Genomic DNA, 24,391 nt, shown 5'->3' on the forward strand with positions numbered 1-24,391 from the left:
AGCAGAATGAAATGCTCTTGTTGACATTTCAACAGGATAAGTCTGGCTGCTGTCGGGAGAGTGGCCTGTGACACACCAGGAGAGGCAGGGAAAGGAAAGTGAGGCTCCTGCTGAAAGTCAGGGGTACAGTGTTGCCAGCCAGGGGCTCTGTGGTACCAGGGAGAGGTGGAGACATAGGTGGCTTGGAGGTCTATTGGAGAGATAGAGTTTGCTGAGAGATTGGACCTTGAGTGTGGTGAGGGGAAAAGAAGAGTCAAGGATGCAGTCCTGGTTTTTGGCACAAATATCTGGGTGGCTGGCAGTGTATCATTTGCTGAAAGAGAAATACTGAAGGAAAAACAAGACTTTTCTTTGATAGCAGAGCAGGAAATCAAAAGTTCCATTTTGGACACAGTAACTTTGAGATGCTTATTAGACACCTCTGTAAAAATGTAAATAGGCAGATGGAGATGGGTTTCTGGAGCTCTAGAAAGAAAACAGCCTGTGTTTCAGAGACAATGGCATATAGATGGTGCTTAAAGTCATGGAAATCCATGAATCTTCCAAGAAAGAACCTGTAGCCAGAAAACAGGACTGATAGTCAGTATTTGGTATATACCAACTTTGGGGAGCTAGTCAGAGAAAGAGCCATTACGAAAACTAAAGGTAAGTCATTGAGGTGGGAAGGAAACTAATACATGTAGTGATGAGGAAGCTAAGGAGAATAACTTCTTCCAAGGAAAGAGAATGGTCAACTATATAGAATGATTGAGAGAGTTCGAGTAAGAAGAGGATGGAGAAGTGACCATTAAATTTGGCAAGACAGATGACCTTGACTGGCACAATTTCTGTTGAATTTGGGGGCAGAAGCCTATTTGAGGTGAGAATATTGGATGAGAAAGTGGATAGAGTTGCTATAGACCATTCTTTTGAGAACAATTGGCCGTGATGGGGATAGAGGAGTAGCTGTGCAACTGGAGAGGCCTGTGGGGGTCAAGACAGGGTTTTTTCTTAGATGGTGGAGATGGGTATGCTGAGGAAATGACCCACTGAGTAAGGCAAGAGAACACCATGAGGAGGGCTGGAGAGCAGGGATAGATAACTACAGGAGTTCTGTCCTTGAGAGAGAGAGAAGGTTGGGCTCCAGAGCCACGTGGACAGGTTGACCGTGGATTGGTTTCCACAGATGAACTGCCCAAGATCCTAAGGGAAGGAAGAGGGTGTGGACAGGAGCGGGTGGGTAGGGGTATTCAGCAGCGAGAAGATGAGATGTATGTGGTTCTCTCTGTTTGTTTTCTCAAAAAAAAAAAAAAAAAAACAGGAGGTAGGGTCAAGTGCAAGGAGTGGAGTAGATGGCTAGAGATTTGAAGAGGGACCTAAAAAGGTTACAAAAGAGTTTTGGAGCCTAGGGAAAAGCATATTGCAAAAAAAAAAATAAATAAAAAAGGAGAGAGAAATGAGTGGACCACACACCCTTTATGTAAAGCAAGACCACAATGTATGTGTGCGCGCACACCCCAATCACGGGGTCGGAAGACCAACCTCATGGCTAATGAAGTAGAGAATGACATGAAACACAACGAATAGGCTAAGCTTCGGCTGCTGGAGAGAAGAATCTACCTGAAAAAACTGCATTTTCAGCTGAGGAAAGCTGAACTCTGTACCAGCTAGCTCTCCTCTGGGTTTAGATTCTATGTGTAGTCCAGTTTCCTCTGTAGGCTGAAAAGTGCTCAACTGGAATCACACTGCAATCAGTCTCTTCCCTATTGCTGTGATGTTCAGGAGCAGGGGAAGTGAAGGGCGATACCAGGACCAGCTGTCGAGAAGGAGAGTGAAATCACCAGAGAAGCGTCTAGAGAAGTCCGAGCCAAAGCAAGGGGCCTGAGGTTTCATAGAGAAGAGCTGAAATTCTTTAATGTAATTGCTGTCAATCAAGTAAGCCCTAAAGCTGTAACTGCAAAGAGAAGCATATTGCTCTCTTCATGCTGCTGTAAGAAATCACCACAAACTTACTGGTTTTAACCAGCACAAATTTATTATTCTCAAATTCTGGAAGTTGGAAGTCTAGATGAGTTGGCAGGGCTTCTTGGAGGCTCGAGGGGAAAATACATGGCCTTGCTTTTTCCAGCCTCTGCAAGCCACCTACGTTCCTTGGTGTGTGGCCCCTTCTACATCTTCAAAGCCAGAACTGTAGTATCTTCAGGTCTCTCCTCAAGCTCACCTCTGACTTTTGTCATCACATCTCTGTGTCTCTCTTTCTCTTACAAAAAGACTCTTCTGTTTATGTAAGCAGGAGCCCAGCTCTATGACTTAATCATTGTACCTCAATATCCTTAATGGAATCACACCTGCAAGACAACTTTGCCAGTAGGGGAACATAGTCGCAGGTCTAGGCATGGGGATGAGGACATAGAGAGGGAGCATTATTCTATCACAAGATGTTTCCTGGTCTATCCACTAGTGTGACGTAGTTCTGTGCTGTAGCCTGACATTTAAAACATTGCTTTTGCTTCATTCAGCCATGTAAAGCTTTTCTTTTTCATCCAGTGTGTAAAATAATAGGATCTAGATCTTTTTTAAAAAGACATTCTTTATGAGAAGCTCTCAGATCAAATGTGAAGTGAACATGGTATGTCTTCTCTGTTCCATCATAAAATTTCTTCTGTGTTTTTGGATATTTGAGGCTTTTGAATTTCTGCTACATAGAACACTGAGAGTAGACATCCTCTCCTGAAGTTTATGATGTGGTTAATTTATCAGTTCATATAATCCTCATGTGTTAAATTCCCAGGTAATATTTATTAATCTAAGATTGATATAGCGTGTCACTGATGTTTATGTCACTTGTCAACAAATTCTGTTTATGAGTGAGTGTGCATAGACATGAAATTGAGTGTGGCCTCAAATCCTGGTGGAGAAGATTCTGATATGTAACTTCAGCTTTGTGGCTTTGAGGAAGTTGTCACCCTCAGAATCTCACTTGGCTCTTGTGTAAATAATGAATAATTACACTGCTCTCTTAGGGATGGCCTGACTTTTGTTCACAAAAGGACTTATAAATGGCAAGCAATGCCAAAAACTAAAATTTTGCCTAATATAATTCACCTATGCCTGTATACATTTCCTCTCTGTTTTCAATTAGATTTTTTTATCCTTCATTATTTCTCCTTTAGAATTATGTTTGAATGTAGCTTTTACCCATTCTATACTCATCCAAATATTGGCTTTCTTTTAGTTCTTAAAGAGTTTTCTGTTTGTATCCCATAATGCTTGTTTTTATTATATATATTATAGTAAAAATACTATTTAGAAATTTAAAATTCTCTTGATCTATTTTAGGACACGTGCATATGGAGAGATACCACAACTGCCGTTTCTTAATAATTGTACTGGTCTGGGTGCTGGGCAGCAAACCAAAGACACCCTTTCAAGGGATCACTAAAGAGTCATGTGGAAACAGTTAAAAGAAACTGGTAGGGAATAATAAAGTACCCAGGAGCTTGTAGCAGGAGGACATCTTGTACCCACCTGGGCATCAAAGGGCAAGAAGAGGGAGGGACTGCCAGAAGTTGACAAGAGCTATGACTATAGAAGAAGGGCCCAGAGGGCAAGCATAACCAATGCCAAACCTCCACCCAGCCAGGGCAAGGCAGAAGGGAAGCAAAGGAAATAAGTGTCCTGTCCCCACTCTCTGCTCTCCTGCCCCTGCTTCCTTTATCCAAACCCAGTGGAAGCCAATGGGCAAGGGAGCCAGTTGACTCCCTTCATAGTGGTCTGTTTCCTGGCACACAGCAGGGTGGAGAGGAGTGGGCAGTCAGTGACGGGAGGAGCAAACCAAAATGCCCATCACAGTGGTCTGTTGGAAAAAAGCATTCCAAATTCATCATGGCCTTTGGAATTTGGTTGTACAGAAGCACACATGCACCCCCGTACTTAAGCCCTGACCCCTTTGGTTTTTCTTTCACCACTCCTATCAGTGGTTGTGTAGTTGAGCTGGTCACTGTGGCTAATCCCCTTGCTGGGTCGTTCTTCTCTATTAAGACTTGATTAATAAATTTGCAGGGTGGACACCCACGATGATGGCGGGGTCCTCGCTTTCCCAGAAGGCAGTCTGAGGGTCACTCTCCTTCACTCTTCTCTTCTTCTTTTTCCAGGATGGAGCTTCAGCATGGGATCAGCCTACCAGTTTCATAGTTGGCGTGTGTTCGTGATAGTCTGTGCGCTCCCCTGTGTCTCCTCAGTGGTGGCCCTCACATTCATGCCTGAAAGCCCACGGTTCTTGTTAGAGGTAACATCTATAACTACAAATATTCAAGGAAGCTACATATGTTGGAAAGAGTTCCTTGTGAATTCTAGGCAAGTGTGTTTACCTCTTTAGGAGGTACGTTTTCCCTTGCTGCTATGGAACCATGGAGGGGTTGGCTTCATGGGGATATGCTTTTAAAGGATCAGTGTGTGAAAAAGCTTTCTCGTGGCCAGAAAGCACTAATGTTCCTCCTGAAGCAAGTAACTTTTCACTTAGTGAAGAGAAGATGTCTTATTTTTTTATACATGAAATTTTAGCAGCCAAAGATGCTATTTATAGTTACAGGTACACCCATCCACTGAACTGCTAATGTACTTAAGGATATCCAGTGGGATATCCCATTGGCACAGTTACACCTAATTTGATCTGACAACATAAGATGGTTATGGGAAAATCAGGGAGTATAAGTGTTTCATCTTTTAGCACCTCCCTGTCTATTTGCATTTCTTAGGTTGGAAAACATGATGAAGCTTGGATGATTCTGAAGTTAATTCATGATACAAACATGAGAGCACGGGGTCAGCCTGAGAAAGTATTCTCGGTGAGTACTTGCTTCTCAGAGAATCCTCTATGCCAGGGGCCAGGAAACCTTTCCTGAAAAGGCCAGATTGTGGATTTTTCTCTCTCTGCACCAGCTACGCTTATCTTCCAATTCCTCATATTTCTGTTTCACTGAGACATGTTGCACTTACTGCCCTTGTGAGTACTGTTCACTCTGCATGGAATGCTCTTCCATCCTCTAGTTACAAAATTTATTCTCAGTGGGGAATGCTGGTCTAAATTATTAAAAATTAGGGGCACCTGTGTGGCTCAGTTGGTTAAGTGCCAACTTCGGCTCAGGTCATGATCTCCCGGTTTGTGAGTTCGAGCCCGCATCGGGCTGTGTACTGACAGCTTGGAGCCTGCAACCTGCTTCAGATTCTGTGCCTTCCTCTCTCTCCACCCCTCCCCTGCTCACTCTCTCTCTCTCTCTCTCTCTCTCTCTCTCTCAAAACTAAACTAGAAAAATTTTTTTTAATTACTAAAAATTGGATGCATAGAATTTTTTGAAGGAACAATGTTTTTAAATCTTTTTACATATGCAGTCATATACAATTTGACTAATAATGTTTTATCTGAAAGAGGTTTAGGCAGACATATCATAAGACATGAGGTGAACATAAATAAGATCTTCAGTGTCTTATAAATGAGGTCAACAATAGGTCTTTTTTTTTTTTTTTCAACGTTTATTCATTTTTGGGACAGAGAGAGACAGAGCATGAACGGGGGAGGGGCAGAGAGAGAGGGAGACACAGAATCGGAAACAGGCTCCAGGCTCTGAGCCATCAGCCCAGAGCCTGGTGCGGGGCTCGAACTCACGGACCGCGAGATCGTGACCTGGCTGAAGTCGGACGCCTAACCGACTGCGCCACCCAGGCGCCCCAGCAATAGGTCTTAAATGGTCCAAACTAGTCCCTCGTTAAATAGTCCACTGACATTTATTCATTTCATTTTTATTTAGGAAATGAATTTTTCCTATAATGGAAATATAGCCTTCAGTTTGGCCTTTATCTAAATTATCACACGTTCTTCGCAAAATTTTTTATGCAGTGTAATGGAGACACGAAGATCAGTAATGGATGTCCCCCATTGAGGACCTGGAAGCCTTTGAATAGGCCCTTTTTTTAAGTAGATGCACAACAGAGGAAGAAGTTTTTTAATGAAAGGGTCACAAGGCTGGAGGAATCTTGAGACATCATCTAGATACTCAGTGTCACTTAACCCTTCTTAGCAAGATGAAGTTAAACCCTTTTACCAAAAGGTTTTCTGGGAAGATAAGTCTTTCTCAGGCTTTGCTGTGCTACATACCTGCTCTTTCTTCCAGAAAAAGCCATGTTCACACGTGGCCATCCATGTTGTTACTAGGTTCGGTGAGAATAGAAGAGAAACACTCCAAAAGAGTGGATAATCTCAAAGTCATTTATTATGTGACTTTCAAAGTCATTACGTGATTCCACCGTGACAAATTTGTCTTTTTCCATATCATGCCTAAGATACAGAGAACCTGCATGCATTCCTCAAAGGCCTCCTTTTTAAGCTCTTCTCCTGATGCCCCTACCTTAAATATTGTTTTCCAAGACTATTTTTAACTAACTCCTCTTTTAACCTTCTATACTTTCCTTAGCTAATCCCAGCGACTTGCCGCATTTCTATCTCCTAGTGGGCAATTCTCCTGAACTCTGGACATGCCTGTTGAAAGGCTTTGTGGACATCCTTCTGTGTCCTTTCAAATATGAATTTCTAAGCCTGAACTTAGCACCTTAAGAGTCTCCAATCTTCTTCATTTTACTAAATTCTATCAGAAGATATCAGCAGCACCTTAAGCTAGAACCTTAAAACTACTCCATTTGTTTCTTTCCTTTATCCCCCCAATATTCAAGAACTCCCTATGTCCCATCATTCTCCATCGTAAATACCACTCTTCACTGTTCCTTACTTTCCACGCTGCTGCCACTGATTTCATTCAGCCTCATTACTCACTGCCCTCTGCCCTTGAACTGTTCTTCAGGAACCTCAAACCTGTTGTAGTCAGCCACTCCACTGTTTTCTCTCACACCACAGGATGGTTGCATATGGTATCTCTCACACTTGGAATGGCCTCCATGTTGTTTCCACACATGAAAAATGATGTCTCCATAAGCCCCAGCTCAGATTCAGTCTCTGAAGCCTTCTTGCATTCCCAAGTCAACTAAGGTGTTCTGTAAAATACATCTCTCCCATATGATATAGATTTCCATTTTAGGCTACCATGGATTATTTTGAGCTGACTCTAGTTGGAATCCCACATTTAACTCAGACATTATTTTCATAAATACAGACCTCTATATTCACGTAGCCAGGAAGCTACCACCTACCTTGTATAATTTGGAAGATTCTGGGGGTCCCCAAATCACTGCTGTCAAAAGACAACCTCAGTACCTGAATTCTCACAATAGAAGTGCTACTTTGGATGTTGGCAAAATCCCTAGAAGGTGTTCAAAAGTTATCCCTGGCAGGGCTAACACTTGGGCAGATTTCTGTGTTCTCTCTCAAAAATAAATAAATGTTGACTAACGGGGTAAGGTGGGACAGGTCCACAAAAGGAACCATTCTTTTTTTATTTTTATTTTTCTTCCTTTCAGGCTTCATTCTCTGTGTTGAAAGCCTTGCATCTCCTGTATCTAGGTTCTTTTCCTTAGCAAAAGAGGCTTACTTAAGTCCCAGATTCAGCCTTTCACATTGAACTCCCATCATCTGAAGAATCTGTGTTAATGCTTGCAGTCAAAGCTCATTTTGTTGACTTTGCACCATGGTCTCCTGTGGCTGTCTGCTGACCAGCTGCTGTGGGTTAGGCTATGGGAGAAGGAAGAAAGGGTCATAAAATATAAAGATAACTTGCAAGACACTTTTTAAAATATAAAGATAACTGATGAAAAAGCCTTAAGAACTGTGTGTAGAGGCCAAACTCATCAAATCAGTAGGCTCCAAAGTAAAGTATGTATCACCACTTCAGTCCAAGCAAAATAATTCCTTTTTTTTCACATTTTCATTTATTATTATTATTTTTTTGTTATTTTTTAATTTTAATTTTTTTTAATTTACATCCAAATTAGTTAGCATATGGTGCAACAATGATTTCAGGGGTAGATTCCTTAGTGCCCCTTACCCATTTAGCCCATCACCCCTCCACAACCCCTCCAGTAACCCTCAGTTTGTTCTCCATATTTATGAGTCTCATATGTTTTGTTTCCTTCCCTGTTTTTATTATTTTTGTGTCCCTTCCCTTATGTTCATCTGTTTTGTCTCTTAAAGTCCTCATATGAGTGAAGCAATATGATGTTTGTCTTTCTCTAATTTCACTTAGCATAATACCCTCCAGTTCCATCCACATAGTTGCAAATGGCAAGATTTCATTCTTTTTGATTGCCAAGTAATACTCCATTGTATATATATACCACATCTTCTTTATCCATTCATCCTTCAGTGGACATTTGGGCTCTTTCCATACTTTGGTTATTCTTGATAGTGCTGCTATAAACATGGGGGTGCATGTGTCCCTTCAAAATAGGGCACCAGTATCCTTTGGATAAATACCTAGTAGGGCAATTGCTGGGTCGTAGGGTAGTTCTATTTTTAGTTTTTTGACGAACCTCCATACTATATTCCAGAGTGGCTGCACCAGCTTGTATTCCCACCAACAATGCAAAAGAGATCCTCTTTTTCCACATCCTTGCCAACATCTGTTGTTGCCTGAATTGTTAATGTTAGCCATTCTGACAGGTGTGAGGTGATATCTCCTTTTGGTTTTGATTTGTATTTCCCTGATGATGGGTGAAATTGAGCATTTTGACATGTGTCGGTTGGCCATCTAGATGTGTTCTTTGGAGAAGTGTCTATTCATGTCTTTTGCCCATTTCTTCACTAGATTATTTGAATTTTGGGTGTTGAGTTTGAGAAGTTCTTTATAGATTTTAGATACTAACCCTTTATCTGATATGTCGTTTGCAAATATCTTCTCCCATTCTGTCGGTTGCCTTTTAGTTTTGCTGATTGTCTCCTTCACTGTGCAGAAGCTTTTTATTTTGATGAGGTCCCAGTAGTTCATTTTTGCTTTTGTTTCCCTCGCCTCTGGAGACATCTTGAGTAAGAAGTTGCTGCAGCCAAGGTCCAAGAGGTTTTTGCCTTCTTTCTCCTCTAGGATTTCGATGGCTTCCTGTCTTACATTTAGGTTTTCATCCATTTTGAGTTTATTTTTGTGTATGGTGTAAGAAAGTGGTCCAGATTCATTCTTCTGCATGTTGCTGTCCAGTTTTCCCAGGACCACTTGCTGAAGAGACTGTCTTTATTCCATTGGATATTCTTTCCTGCTTTGTCAAAGATTAGTTGGTCATATGTTTGTGGGTCCATTTCCAGGTTCTCTATTCTGTACCATTGATCTGAGTGTCTGTTCTTGTGCCAGTACCATACTGTCTTGATGATTACAGCTTTGTAGTAGAGCTTGAAGTCCGGGATTGTGATGCCTCCTGCTTTGGTTTTCTTTTTCAAGATCACTTTGGCTATTCAGTGTCTTTTCTGGTTTCAGACAAATTTTAGGATTATTTGTTCTAGCTCTGTGAAGAATGCTGGTGTTATTTTGATAGGGATTGCATTGAATATGTAGATTGCTTTGGGCAGTATTGACATTTTAACAATATTTGTTCTTCCTATCCAGGAGCATGGAATCTTTTTCCATTTTTTTGGTGTCTTTTTTCAACTTCTTTCATAAGCTTTCTATAGTTTTCAGTGTATAGATTTTTCAACTCTTTGGTTAGATTTATTCCTGAGTTATGGGTTTTGGTGCAATTGTAAATGGGATCGATTCCTTGATTTCTCTTTCTGTTGCTTCATTGTTGGTGTATAGGAATGCAACCGATTTCTGTGCGTTGATTTTATATCCTGCAACTTTGCTGAATTCATGAATCAATTCTAGCAGTTTTTTAGTGGAATCTTTTGGGTTTTCCATATAGAGTATCATGTCATCTGCGAAGAGTGAAAGTTTGACCTCCTCCTGGCTGATTTGAATGCCTTTTATTTCTTTATGTTGTCTGATTGCAGAGGCTAAGACTTCCAATACTATATTGAATAACAGTGGCGAGAGTGGACATCCCTGTCTTGTTCCTGACCTTAGGGGGAAAGCTCTCTGTTTTTCCCCATTGAGTATGGTATTAGCATTGGGTCATTCATATATGGCTTTTATGATCTCGAGGTATGCTCCTTCTATCCCTACTTTCATGAGGGTTTTTATCAAGACAGGATACTGTATTTTGTCCAATGCTTTCTCTGCATCTATTGAGAGGATTATATGGTTCTTGTCTTTTCTTTTATTGATGTGATGAATCACGTTAATTATTTTGCGGATATTGAACCAGCCCTGCATCCCAGGTATAAATCCCACTTGGTCGTGGTGAATAACTTTTTAATGTACTGTTGGATCCGGTTGGCTAATATCTTGTTGAGGATTTTTGCATCCATGTTCATCAGGGAAATTGGTCTATAGTTCTCCTTTTTCGTGGGGTCTCTGTCTGGTTTTGGAATCAAGGTAATGCTGGCTTCATAGAAAGAGCTTAGGAGTTTTCCTTCCATTTCTATTTTTTGGAACAGCTTCAAGAGAATAGGTGTTAACTCTTCCTTAAATGTTTGGTAGAATTCCCCTAGAAAGCCATCTGGCCTGGACTCTTCCAAGCAAAATAATTCTTAATCCAGAAGCTAATCTCTCTGAATGTTTTTATCTGCTAATGTGTGCCTTTGTGGTTAAGATTCAAAGAAGGGTATTTTGGTTTCATATTATTCCATTGCTACTTGTTCTTCCCCTTTACTCTATGGTACTCCCTTTCATTCGCTTCTTTTAGGTGGTGTTGGGATCTGTATACTTGTGCCAATAGTCTCATATATGAATGGAGTGATTATATACTTTCTGTGGGAGTTGGGTTTTGCTTCTTTCAAAACAAATTATAAGCCTTCAGAGAAGAGAACTCAGCACTTACCCTGTGTCGCTCTTTACAGGTAAACAGAATCAAAACCCCAAAACAAATAGATGAACTGATTGAAATTGAGAGTGACACAGGAACATGGTACCGGAGGTGTTTTGTTCGGATCCGGACAGAACTCTACGGAGTAAGTAAAAAGTGTGCCCTGACTTGCTGCCCAACCTGTTGCATTTGAGGTTGGTCAGAAGCAGGATTGATTGCACTAGTTCCATGAGTAGGGCTGTGCCCGCTTCTGCCCAGGTCACTTAATTCCCGCACTAGCACCAGGTAAAAGGATCCCCATGGGATAAGCAGGCTAGCCAAGACATTCCATCTTTGGGAAGGAAAAGTGCTAGGCAAGGAGTCTTGGCTGGGATGGGGTGCCCTGAGGTCTTGGGTTACTTTGTCCACTGGCCTGCAGGAAGCTAAAAAGTGAAACTTGCAGTATTTGGTTCCCTACAGCCTTCAGGTTTTACATTTTAAGTTGGAAGGAATCTGGCCGAAAGAAAACTCAGTGTTTTTGTAACTGGTGGAGGGGGTTGGGGAGTGGGTTGGCTGGCTAACTGTGAAAGAAAACTAACTCTTGCATATTTCACAGATTTGGTTGACTTTTATGAGATGTTTCAACTACCCAGTCAGGGATAATACAATAAAGCTTACAATTGTTTGGTTCACCCTGTCCTTTGGGTAAGTAATATTTAAATTCTTCGTGAGTGAAATCTGTACATTTCCACCCTATAACTCCCAGTCACACTGCTTTCCTTTCTTATACCGTTTGATGCTGTTAATGTGCTAGGAAAGTTTTTTTTTTTTTTTCCAGTTTAGATTTGCTGACAATTATAGTTTTTATAAACGTCTTACCTTTATTTGTCCTAAAGCTGGGTGGCAAAACCAGTAGTGCTTAAAAAGCCCGACGAGACCGTGGGTGATTTGCTCCCCGTGGCTTCTCCACCCTTCTCTCCTCATTTGCTCGGCACCAGCCGCACTGGCCTCTTTGCTTTTCTTCGAACATGCCAGAGCTGCTCTCATCTTAGGGAACTGCCTTGGCACTGCCCCCAGATACTGTTCAGCTCATTTTCTCGCCTCTTTTGGGACTTTGCTCAGAGGTCACCTTCTCAGGGTCACCTTCCCTAAGCACTTATCTTTTTAAAAATTTTTTTTCAAAGTTTTTTATTTATTTTTGGGACAGAGAGAGACAGAGCATGAATGGGGGAGGGGCAGAGAGAGAGGGAGACACAGAATCGGAAACAGGCTCCAGGCTCTGAGCCATCAGCCCAGAGCCTGACACGGGGCTCGAGCTCGCGGACCGCGAGATTGTGACCTGGCTGAAGTCGGACGCTTAACCGACTGCGCCACCCAGGCGCCCCCCCTAAGCACTTATCTTAATTGCAGCCCCTCAGTACCTCCTACCCCCCTTCTCAACCTTATTATCCCTCCCACCCCAAGCACCTTCCATTTCTAATATACAAAAAGTATCTTCATTCTGCACAGAATAAAGCTCATCTCCCTCTCTATGGAAGCTCTGGGAGAACAGGGATTTTTAAGCTGTTTTGTTCACTGCCGTATCCCCCTGGTACATAGTAAGCACTCAATAAATCATTGCTAAATGAGTAAAACCACCATATATGTGTTCTAAGAAAAGAGGAGGCAGGAAGAAAATTCCAGAATTTTGTTTGCTAATAGTTTCAGAATATTTGTGTCCAACTCTATTTTGCCTAGTATATTGTTTAAAAGAGGCAGTTAGAGAATGCCCTACACTTTTTGGTCAATAGGCTCTTAGTGCCTAGGGGAGCTCGACATGTATGCCCCAGGTTCTAACTCTAAACATCCCTGACTTACAACAGTAAACTGCAAAATAACCAATCTTTTGCAGTGCCATGGTGTGTGGTAAAGGGAGAGAGGAGGGAAGTGTGGATCAGGAGACCTAATATCTCATCCTGCTCTGTGACCTGAAGACACTCCCAAGTTTTATTTCCTTATTTCCAAGTCAGGAGGGTTGGTTCAGAATATGTAAAGTTACTCCCACTCAAGTTCTAAAAAGCACATTAATCTATGAAGGCAGAGAAGGCTGAAAAATAACAGGTATTTTGTGCCTACTATGTGGTAAACACTTGGCTAGGTACAAAAATAAGCCTGTCGAAAGTTCTACTCTTAATGTGGAGATTTACATGGTAATATTGGGTTTGTTTATATATTGTTACTTATGACTGACCACATTTTAAACTTTATGGTTTCCTTATAATACCCCTGAAATGTCAAATAGTGCCTAACATTTAGTGGATATTCAGTAAATGTTTACTGAATAAATAAAATATTAGCTGAAATTCCTCCACGTCACTGATGATGTATGTTCCAGGGTAGTGTGCTTCTGTCACTGTTGCCATTTGTAAAGATTTTTGTCCTGTGTATATGAGTAAAAAGCATTGTGATAGATGGTGCATCCATGAGTCATTTCTGATTTAGTGGCCACCACTCTAAATCATTAGATTTAGTAAGTAGTTAATTCATGGTCTATGAAGAGAAGGGCTTGGAATCTCTGGAATCCCACGGCAGAGATGTTTGGGAAATCCTAATGGCAGCGATGATGATAAAAACTAGTCTTTTGAGCACTCACTATGTGCTAGGTCCTTGGCATCCCATTTAACCTGAGTAACCACCAGGCGGGTACTGTCATCATTCACAAATTAGAGATGGGGTCACTCAGGCTTAGGTAAGTGTGCATCAGAAGAATCACCTAGAGGGCTCCCTGTCCAGAGTTTCTGATGCAGTCAGTCTGCATGACACCTGAGAGTTTGCATTTGCAACAAGTTTTCAGGCGATGCTGATGCCTGCTACTGGTCCTCAGACCCTTCTTTGGGAACCACCATCTTAGAGCAGCACTGTCCAATAGCAATGAAATGCAAGTCACATATGTCGTTTTAAATTTTCTAGCAGCCACACTAAAGAAAATAAAAGGAAACAGGTGAAATTAATTGTAATATTTTATTTAATTCATTATGGCCCAAATAGTGTAATTTCAATGTACAATCAATATAAAAATGATTAATGACTTCATTTTAAGTTCTTTTTTTCATAAAGTCTCCAAATTTGGCATTTTGCACTTATAGCACATCTCATTCGATCTAGCCACATTTCTTGTTTTGTTTTGTTTTTTTAAGTTTTTTTTTTTTTTTTTTTTTTTTTTTATAATTTTTTTTTTTCAACGCTTATTTATTTTTGGGACAGAGAGAGACAGAGCATGAACGGGGGAGGGGCAGAGAGAGAGGGAGACACAGAATCGGAAACAGGCTCCAGGCTCTGAGCCATCAGCCCAGAGCCTGACGCGGGGCTCGAACTCATGGACCGCGAGATCGTGACCTGGTGAAGTCAGACGCTTAACCGACTGCGCCACCCAGGCGCCCCTGTTTTTTTAAGTTTTTATTTCAAATTCCAGTTAGTTAACACACAGTATAGTGTTAGTCTCAGGTGTACAATATAATGATTCAACACTTCTGTAAAACACCTGGTGCTCATCTCGCCAAGTGCCCTTCTTAATCCCCATAACCCATTTCCCATATCCCCCCATCCACCTCCCCTCTGGTAACCATGTTTGTTCTCTACAGTTATGAGTCTTTTTCTTGGTTTGCCTCTTTTTTTTCCCTTTATTCCTTTGTTTTGTTTCTTAAATGTCACATATGAGGGGAGTCATATGGTATCTTTCTTTGTCTGACTGACTTATTTCACTTATCATAATACTCTTTAGCTCTATCCATGACATTGCAAATGGCAAGATTTCATTCTTTTTTTAAGGCTGAGTAATATTTTATTGTGTGTGTGTGTGTGTGTGTGTGTGTGTGTGTGTGTATGGCTTCTTAATCCATTCATCAGTCAATGGACTTGGGCTACTTCCATAATTTGTGTGTTGTTGATAATGCTGCTATAAATATCAGGCTGCATGTATCCCTTTGAATTAGTAGTTTTGTATTCTGTGGGTAAATACCTAGTAGTGAATTTGCTGGATCATAGACATTTTTCTAAAGAAGATATAGATATGGCCAACAGACACATGAAGAGGTACCATAACTGATCATCAGGGAAATACAAATCAAAACTACAATGAGATACCATCTCACACCTGTCAAAAGGACTAAAATCAACAACACAAGGAACAAGGGTAAGGATGTGGAGAAGGGGGAATCTTCCTGCACTGTTGGTGGGAGTGCAAACTGGTGCAGCCACTCTTGAAAACAGTGTGAAGTTTCCTCAAAAAGTTAAAAATAGAACTACCCTATGACCCAGCAATTGCACTCGCCACATTTCAACCGCTCAGTACCCACATGTGGTTAGTAGCTGCTGTACTGAAGAACCCAGCAGCATGACTTAGTTGTCATATGCTAGCATAATACATTAGAAGGTAAGGCGTAATACATTAGAGGGAAATAACCTGCATGTCCCTTTTCCCAGCCTCAAACCACTTGAGAAATGGTTCTCTGCCCTCAGGCTAGCAGGATCACAGTAGTGTAGAAACCAAGAAATATTCCCAATTAGTAAGGAGGTCATTCTTTAAGGGTAGTCACATTTTGGATCCTAGGAGTTAGTACAAGCAGACTGGGAGACAAGGTTGCTCAGTGAAGGCTGGGGTGATGAGAAAAACTTCAGCATCAGGATGCCATGTGGTTGATATAGGCTGCATGTTCCTTTCCAAAGGAAGAGTGCAGGAATTATACATCTCAGGTTCCCTAGGTCAAGTCGTCTCTCTAGCTTGATTTTTGCAGATTTCACCATGGCGAGGAGGGGGCAATACAGATTACCGTTTAATGATTCCTAATGTTACAGGGAGACAGTCACAATCAGAAGTGCTTCTCCAGGAACCACCACCTCTCTGAAAATGTCAGGGAGGCGGTCATTGCCACTGGTATGCTGGCACCTTTACAAACTCACTCTTGTTTTTGTCGTTGCAGATACTATGGATTATCTGTTTGGTTCCCTGATGTCATTAAACATCTGCAGTCGAATGTGTTGCCAATCGAAAAGATAGAGAGACAAAAATTTTCAAATTTCACTGTTAACTTGACAATAGCAAACGAGTTGCATATTGGAGCGGAATACGACAATGGCAGGTCCAGAAACTTTGAAATAACTTAATTTTCTATATGTTCTGAGAAATGTATTTCTCATTGGCCTTCACTGCACTGAAGCATGCACAGTTTGTTTGTTTTAGTTTGTACTTAGTCGTTTTCAAATTGAACTTAAAAACTTCCAAATGGGCTTTAAAGATAAGGTACATGTATATAAGTATTTTACTTAAAACTATTTCTGAAACAGCTGCTTTACATTTATTTAGGGGAATCGACTGGTACAAAAAGAAAATTTAGAGAGGCCCTGGAAAGCAACAAAAATAAGTTACGGAAGAGAAGAGCGTAGAGTGTGAGAAAATAATACGGGTTATAGTGTAATTTAATCCAGAGAAGAAATGTCAAGTGTCATTTGATGCCTGTCTCCTATCCCTGAAAAAGGGGACCACTTTTCAGAACCCCTTCCTTCTCCCTATGCCAAATCAATAATTGGCATTAAATTGTATCAGGAAGACTCTCAGAGAACAGGAATCGTTTCCCAAAGTTAAGGGTTTTGAAAATATGGAATAAGTTAGCAAAGGACATTTTTGAAGATGGAATCTGGAATGCATCTTGATAAGGGGAGAGAACTGGCTCAGGAAGGTGGCTCTGGTTCATTCTTTCAGGGAGGGAAAGATACAGACAAGGTCATTGTTTCCATCAGTTGTTGTCTGAGCCAATAATTGCCGGTATGAGCTCCTGTTGCTTAACATCATTCTTAGGAAGTTGTCCCAAATGCAGAAGTGGTAAAAGTAAAAGTAAAAATTTTAAATAACTGAACAAGGTCCTCCAGGGCATAACTAGTTTGGAAGGATAAGAAAGAATTCCATAGGATGTTTGCAGTCTGTATAATGAAAGGGAGAATTATGAATTAGGAGATAATTGTTTAAATTGGCAATTCCATGAGGGGCCTAATCCTTAGCCAAGCCCTGTAGGATCACCTTCACTCTCCCACATAAAATACCAGCCCAAGTCTGCCCTGGTTTTTGCACCAAAACCTTAGAGTCAAGTGCTCTCTAATTGAGGGTAAAAATTTACTTCATTCATTTTTTAAAGTATTGTTACTCTGTTAAGAATGTCTAATATGTTTGTGTCTCTGACATATTTTAAATGATATTTGTTGAAGTTCTAAGCCAACTATTCATTCATCACTAAGAAACGTTTTACATTAGCCTTAGAGCGATTAGTAATTTTAATAGTATTAAAATCCTTGTAGAACATACATATTTATTTTAGAAGATGATAGAATATTTATTTGTTTGTCCTTTAGGAAAAGTGAAATACCACCAGCTAACTCATTTTTTCCAAATAGCTTTCCTATTCAGTATCATAAAATGGCAACTCTTTTCTGTGCCATGGTACTGATATGGAATAACCTCCGGGGTGTAGACTATCATGAAACAAAGCAAAAAGTGTAGAATAACTTGTCTCGTCTGCTAGCAGTCCATATACAGAACGCTCCTGAAGAGCACATGAGAACCTGGCTACACTGGTTATCTCTGGGCAAAAGAACTGGGTGGCTTGGGAATGAGTGGGGAAGGACTTATTTTATCCTTTTTTGATGTTTTGATCTTTGTACCTTGTGTACCCTATGTATATATTATCCACTCATAAAAAAAAACCCTAAAAAATTGTTTCCCCTTTCTAAATTCAGTTCTATTTCAGAAAATTGATAATATTCTTAATATGCATCATTACTTACCCTTCTTTAATGGAAAAATTTATAGTTTAGATGGTTTTACTCTAGACCCCTGGAGTAGAGGTTCATATAAGATTACTTTTTAAGATGACGATCTGTTAGGCCACAGTGCACTTTGAGCTGATGAATGCAATCAGGCATTAAGGTGAGAACAATTTTGAAAGTACTAAAGAATATATAGATCTTAAGTCAGCTTGCTTGCCTGGGTAGCTCAGACCCTTTCTGTTCCTACTAGGAGTGGTATTTGGCATAATAACTTCTTCTACAGTTGAACCAGCATTTTCTTCTCAGTGACTGGCTAAGTATACATTCATGGTCTGTTAATAACTTACCAAGACACATTGATGACTATCAGTCTGTGTCTCCTAGAGGTCCTGACCAACACGGACATCTAAGATGTTAGGATCATCATAACTATTAATCCTGTTCACCACCTATAATCCCTGCCCACAGCAGCACCCAGAAACATCTACAAGTTTTCAAAAATGAGCAGAGCTCTCTAGTCAGTCTGCTTGGTTCAAGGAATACCTGTTGGCTGTGAGAAGAAAAATATTCATGGAAATGAGTGTAACTTATGAGTTTCTTGAGCCCTGAGTCAATCATCCCTCACATAAATGAAGCAGAATTATTATGTCCTCTCTTCAGAATCACTGAAATCCCTACACTAGAATGAAGAAGTCTTGAGTTTTTAGCTTGGCAAGCAGACTTTGATTAAAAGTGAGCATGAGAGCACATTCTCAAGTTAGAGCCTTTAACCCCAAAAGAGAGAATTTTTAAATAAAGGCATATGAGCAAGAACGAAAGGATAGGATTGAAAAATAAAGAATCAGTAGCCACAGGTAAACTCCAAACACTATACCGTCAATAGGATACTCCACAAAATCCACAAAATCTTATGCCAACACTGCAAAGGCTTAATGAAGTTATCTTGAATGCCATCTCTTCTGGTGGAAAATCATATTGGTGAGCAATGAGATAGCCGAAGGACAGGCTGTATGAGGAAAAGGTGGGAAAGCTAAGAGCCTAGAAAATTCAAAGGCCAGTGTCCTTTATGGAGAGTTTATAAATGGGGCATCAGATCTCTCAACCCATTTGACTTCACTTTGAACCCTGATGGACATAACCATTGATAAGAATTTTTTGTGTGTGTTGGGCAGATTTCTAGGGATCAAGTTCAAATCCGTAACTTTCAAAGATTCAGTTTTTAAGGACTGCACCTTTAAGGATGTGACTTCAGTCAACACCTACTTCAAGAACTGCACATTTATTGACACTGTTTTTGATAACACAGGTAGGTGTGCTACTTAGCCCTGCCTAGGGCCTCTTCAAATGGCCCAGTTCTTGGCAGAAACGTGATACCCCTGTGTGGGCAGAGGCTTATGGGGAAAGTAGATATTAAAATGTAAAGGAATGAATTTCCTTAATCAGGTTAAGCTTACATTATTTGTCTCCCGTCAGATTTAATGCCGTTGGATTTGCTGAAGTTCAAAGTTGAAAAAAATCCTTTGAGCAATTTTGAAGAAAAGAATTAACCTGTAGTTTGTTTGTTTTGATAATCCTGGTTTCATATTCTGATGTCCACTTAAGTGATCATGCCTGAACTTCAGTTAACAGAAACGGACCACATATGGCCATGCTTAATCAGATAGCTTTTTAATGCAATCCATGTAATGGAGTCTGGAAAACTCTCCAGGACAAATAGGAGGGGGAGGTAGAAACACTGATAGAGCACCTACTGTATGCTGGTTCCTACTCACTATCATTAGACGTTCATTATCTCATTTGTTGAGATGATAGTGGAAACTTGGCAAAATTAAGTAATTTGGCTGCCTTCTTAGACCTAGTAACAGTTAACATTTGGAACCAGTTTTATCTGATTGCAAAGCTCATGCTTTCCCACTCCTACACTCTGGTCCATCTGTCCTATGAGTCCAAAATAACAGCCCCACACTGGCGGGAGTAAAGCGCTCCGCTCTTGGCAGCCCTGCCTTCTTGGTGCTCAGACAGGAGCCAATGCTGCCTAGCTCCAGATCAGAGTGGAATCAGGTGCCTTCGGGGTTTTGTAAAGAGTGCTGTCACTGTCTTCTAACCCGATCAACCTCGGAAGACCAGCTTTTTAGGCAGATCTCGATGAGCAAGGACAGCAACAGTTTTGATTCCCACTGTCTCTTAGCAGAAGCCACCCCTCTGCACCCGCTCCTTGAACAGATCCAAGTTCAAGGAAAAAAAAAAAATTCAGCAGTGAGCTTCCAACAAGGTTCCAGTAAGGAACTCTTGTTCCTTTGTATGTTCCTCCACTTTGACCTCAAGTTACAAATTCAGCCTAAGGAGCCCGACAAGAGTCCCGTTCCTTTTCTTTGCCTCAGAGCCCATAAAATAGCAACAACAAGACTGATTCATGCGCATTCTGAAACAAATTGTTTTTGTAATTGTAGTAGGGAAGCTATTAGTACTGTAATGATAGTCTTTATGTAACATGATAATTAGAACGAAGTAACATTATAAAGAAGTAAGCAAGTAACATAATTAGCAATGGCCAACCATAAGAAATCAGAAAACAGGTGGATTCTTTAATTTATTCCTTTATTCGACAAACATATCCTTCATTCAGGCTACTTTGTAATGTGACACTCTAGACCAGTCCCTGTGCTTTGGCCAGACCTTGAAGCCCTCAAGGAGTTTACAATAACATGACTCTTTCCTGAATTCTTGACAGGCTTTTTTATACTGGTGTGGAACTGTAAAGAGCTTGATAAATTGTCTTTGTGTCCACAGATTTTGAGCCATATAAATTCATTGATAGCGAATTTCACAACTGCTTGTTTTTTCACAACAAGACGGGATGCCAGATTACCTTTGATGATGACTATAGTGCCTACTGGATTTACTTTGTCAACTTCCTGGGGACACTGGCAGTGTTGCCAGGGAACATCGTGTCTGCTCTCCTGATGGACAGAATTGGGCGCTTAACGATGCTGGGTATGTGCTTGGTTTCATGTAAAATAAAGGAGCTGCCCCTGCAATCCACAGGGAGCCCGTTTCCCACTGTCCTCCCTATGCTCTTAGGGATTTGCATCCCACAGAGATGAGGAGAAATCCCTTAAGACCTTTCATTAAGACTAGAAATTATGTCTAATTACATTTTATTTGAGCAGCTTCCATGAGTTAACAGCCTGAAAAACTAATTATGTGTGACTAATGTATATTTTTCCACTTAAGTAGCTGAGTAATTGATGATGTGCATTTCATGCTTGCTGTGTTTAGAAGGCTGTTAAAGAGGCAAACTTTTAATACAGGTGAACATACCTGTGCCTGAGCTTTATGAAGTCAAGCCTACACCCTCCCCTTGGGATTCACTTTTGCTGAGAGATGTCAAAGACCCAAGGTTCTTGGTCTACTAAGATGATGAGAAACATTCCAGCCTTTTGTGTTCTTCATTGGCAGGTGGTTCTATGGTGCTTTCAGGGATCAGCTGTTTCTTCCTTTGGTTGGGCAGCAGTGAATCCATGATGGTAGGCGTGCTGTGTCTGTATAATGGATTGACCATCTCAGCCTGGAACTCTCTTGATGTGGTCACTGTGGAACTGTACCCCACAGACCGGAGGTATGTTAAAATGGGCCTCTAGGAAGAGGTGCTCTGAGCTTCATGGGACCACTGAAAAGTCATAGAATATAAGCCAAACTGTCATTTCCCAAAGGAAGTGAAAATCCAAAAATAGTATCTGGTTTATGAGGTTGTAGTTTTCACTCCTATCTCTTAAAAAGAAAATGTAAGGGAATATAGTTGCTAGTGGAAGAAATAATAGGGCAGTGAAACCGGTGAAGGGATTTAATTGTGTCTATGACTTTGTTTGGTGGCTAACAATAAGAGGAACCTATAATGAAGTGGTGAGGGGCAGGATTTAACCCACATTTTGAGTTGGTAATCAGTCCTGAGAGGGTCCTTACCTTCCTTTGCAAGTGTCTACATGAGCTCTGTATTAAGCAACCGCGCAGAAGTCTCTAGACCTTATCTTTTGACCTTCCTGGTCTGTTGGAGGGAAGCCCACCACATTTCCAGTTACAACAACAACAGCAACAACACAGATTGCTATTAGAAGAAAAGTATGCGTCAGACCCAAAGTGGAAACAAAAAGACTATACCTTTATCAGAGAAGGGGCTAAAAGGTAGAGTTTGGGGGTAGAGCTATAGCAGCTGAAAAACTGAAAGAATAGAAACCCTGTTTTTCCATTTGACATGAGCAAAGACAAATGGCCTCTGCCTTTTTTAATTTCATGTATACTTTGTCACCACAGAAGCCCTTTCTGCTGGAGGATAGGGTCAGTAGTCTCTGGACTCCAAAATGGAGAAGGGATTTTTCTAGGACTATGCAGACATTTGGGGTAAGAATCTTCAACTGATCCCGAGTAGCTCCTTTTGTTTACTGGCCCCAATGGGGTACATTCTCTGCCTGTCCAGACTCTCTAGCTTAGATTTCTTCTTCATGAACATCTATCACTGAGCATATAGAACACTAGCAGAAGTATATACCCATCTCCTGAAGAACATCTCAAACTCTCATGGATGTCTAATCAAATATTATTCTAAGTAACCTCCTATTGAATGTTTAGGCTCTGAAAGGAACCACGTACTCCACGTAAAGCATCTCCTTCATTCATTCAACAAACATTGATTCTTATTTGTGAGTGAGCTCCTGGGGCAAATGCCAAAGGCCTTAGGATGAGGGTGCTTCCAAAAGAGAGAGAGAGAGATTAAGACTCATTAAGACTCTGCAGTATTAATTGAGTATTCTTTTATCAACCCTTCATCTTGCAAACAGGGCCTAGAGGTAGATTAAACTATACATTTAAAATAACACCCTTGGGGTGCCTGGGTGGCGCAGTCAGTTGAGCATCTGACTGTTGATTTCGGCTCAAGTCATGATCCAGGGTCGTGGGATCAAACCCCACATTGGAGTCCACACTGGGCATAGAGCCTGCTTGGGATCTCTCTCCCTCCCTCTCCTTCTCTCTCCCTCCCTCTCCCTCTCCCTCTCCCTCTCCCCCAAGTGTGTGCTCACACTCTCGCTCTCTCTCTCTCAAAATAAAATAAAATTAACCCCTTAATGTTAAAGCAAGGCTATGGCATTGTCAGATGCCTTTTTGTTATGCATTTAAGAGTTTGATACTCTTTTAGATGACTCAGGTGCTAATCCATCTACCATAAGGGATGGTACTCCTCTATGGCAAAATCTGGCTTCAAGAAAACCCATGAATTTGGCAGATCCCCCCAATGAGAAACATAGGCCAGCTCTAATTCTGTTGTTGAAAATGTTAAACATCAACTAAAGCAAGAACAGAAACATGCACAAATTTTATTAGGAGACACGCCTGTGTGAGAGAGAACAGAGAGGGAAGTGAAGTCTGGGAGAGTTGCCCCGAAGCCTGAGCCCCAGCAAAGGACCGAGGAAGGATATTTGGGTGGACAGCCCCAGACCTCCAGCAGTCTCAGGAAGGTTTGGCAAGGCTGTTGAAGGGGGCAGGGGGTGACGTCAGCTTCCAACAAGTCCTGTGTGTCCCGAGAACCAGCCTGCAGTAGCACTCCGGACATGCTCAGTTATTGGAACAGCAGAACGTGGGGATGGATTTGAGAGCACAGCAGCCGGGGCAGCAACTTGGATGTCCGAAAGGTGTGTTTACACCTCAGCCACACCTTTGCTGGAGGACACTCTCCAGCTCTTATACAGATGTAATTAGATACTGTGCAGCAAGTCAGTGTGTTCAGTGATCGAGAGATAACTGGCCCTCCAGCACTGCCAGGGCCCTGGTGAAGGAGCTAGTACTCCCAACTCTGTTTCCAGCTAAAACTGTCTCTTCCATCTCTGCCATGTTCCTCTGGGTCACACAAAGAGGTCTCCATGGCTCTCTGGCTCATCTGTCATAGGAAAATGCCAACTGTTTTGAGTGCAAGCATCCTATGGCCTCTTCTCCCCAAGAAGGCAGAAGAGTACATCTTGACAATAATTCTCACTAGAGCCTGTGATATTTCATATTGGAACGTAAGCACCGCCAATTCCCTGCCCAGTTTCTAGAATCTGCCCTTCATGATCACAATAGGACGCTCTGCTTCCAGGTCCCAAGCTCAAAAAGTAACTTTTGAAGCCATTTAACAGTGATTCCCTATCCAAATCCCAGTCCAAATGATTCTATCTGGGGAACATAATGGAAGGTATAGTCTAAGTGCTATGGCAGTTACTTAACACTTGAAAACCACATTTGTCAAGCACACGATGGCTTTTCTTTTAAAATTTTTTTTTTTCAACGTTTATTTATTTTTGGGACAGAGAGAGACAGAGCATGAACGGGGGAGGGGCAGAGAGAGAGGGAGACACAGAATCTGAAACAGGCTCCAGGCTCTGAGCCATCAGCCCAGAGCCCGACGCGGGGCTGGAACTCGCGGACCGCGAGATCGTGACCTGGCTGGAGTCGGACGCCCAACCGACTGCGCCACCCAGGCGCCCCGATGGCTTTTCTTTTAATGTTATATACCTTTGGCTTTTCCTAGGGGTTATGTTTGCCTTTACTGTGAAACACCAATGAGGACAGGACACCACCCTTTACAGTGTACTTTTCCCTCTGTGCACAGTCCACCCCCCAGTATGCAGGGAGCTCTGGAACCCCTCGTAAGCAGCTGCTCTGTTCCTTCATTTCATGTGATAAAAATTGGTAATTCTTCACATTTCACTCTCTCTTATGCAGTAAGGGGGCCCATGTCTTCTAAATCTGCATGGTCCAGCTAGTGCTTTGTTCC

At 41.4% G+C, this 24,391-nt stretch overlaps 1 protein-coding gene across 1 annotated transcript in view; it reads left to right on the forward strand.

Moving 5' to 3' along the window:
* SV2C (synaptic vesicle glycoprotein 2C) overlaps window positions 1-24,391 on the forward strand; it is a 231,303-nt gene that overhangs the window by 181,494 nt on the left and 25,418 nt on the right. The window contains exons 5-12 of the mRNA XM_045495986.1: window positions 4,134-4,267; window positions 4,737-4,826; window positions 10,847-10,957; window positions 11,408-11,496; window positions 15,750-15,908; window positions 18,759-18,892; window positions 20,377-20,580; window positions 21,046-21,205. Of these exons, the coding sequence (XP_045351942.1) occupies window positions 4,134-4,267; window positions 4,737-4,826; window positions 10,847-10,957; window positions 11,408-11,496; window positions 15,750-15,908; window positions 18,759-18,892; window positions 20,377-20,580; window positions 21,046-21,205 (1,081 nt within the window). The remainder of the gene's footprint in view (window positions 1-4,133; window positions 4,268-4,736; window positions 4,827-10,846; window positions 10,958-11,407; window positions 11,497-15,749; window positions 15,909-18,758; window positions 18,893-20,376; window positions 20,581-21,045; window positions 21,206-24,391) is intronic.

The sequence above is a fragment of the Leopardus geoffroyi genome, chromosome A1 (genome assembly GCF_018350155.1).
Source record: "Leopardus geoffroyi isolate Oge1 chromosome A1, O.geoffroyi_Oge1_pat1.0, whole genome shotgun sequence".
NCBI classification, from domain to species: Eukaryota; Metazoa; Chordata; class Mammalia; order Carnivora; family Felidae; genus Leopardus; species Leopardus geoffroyi.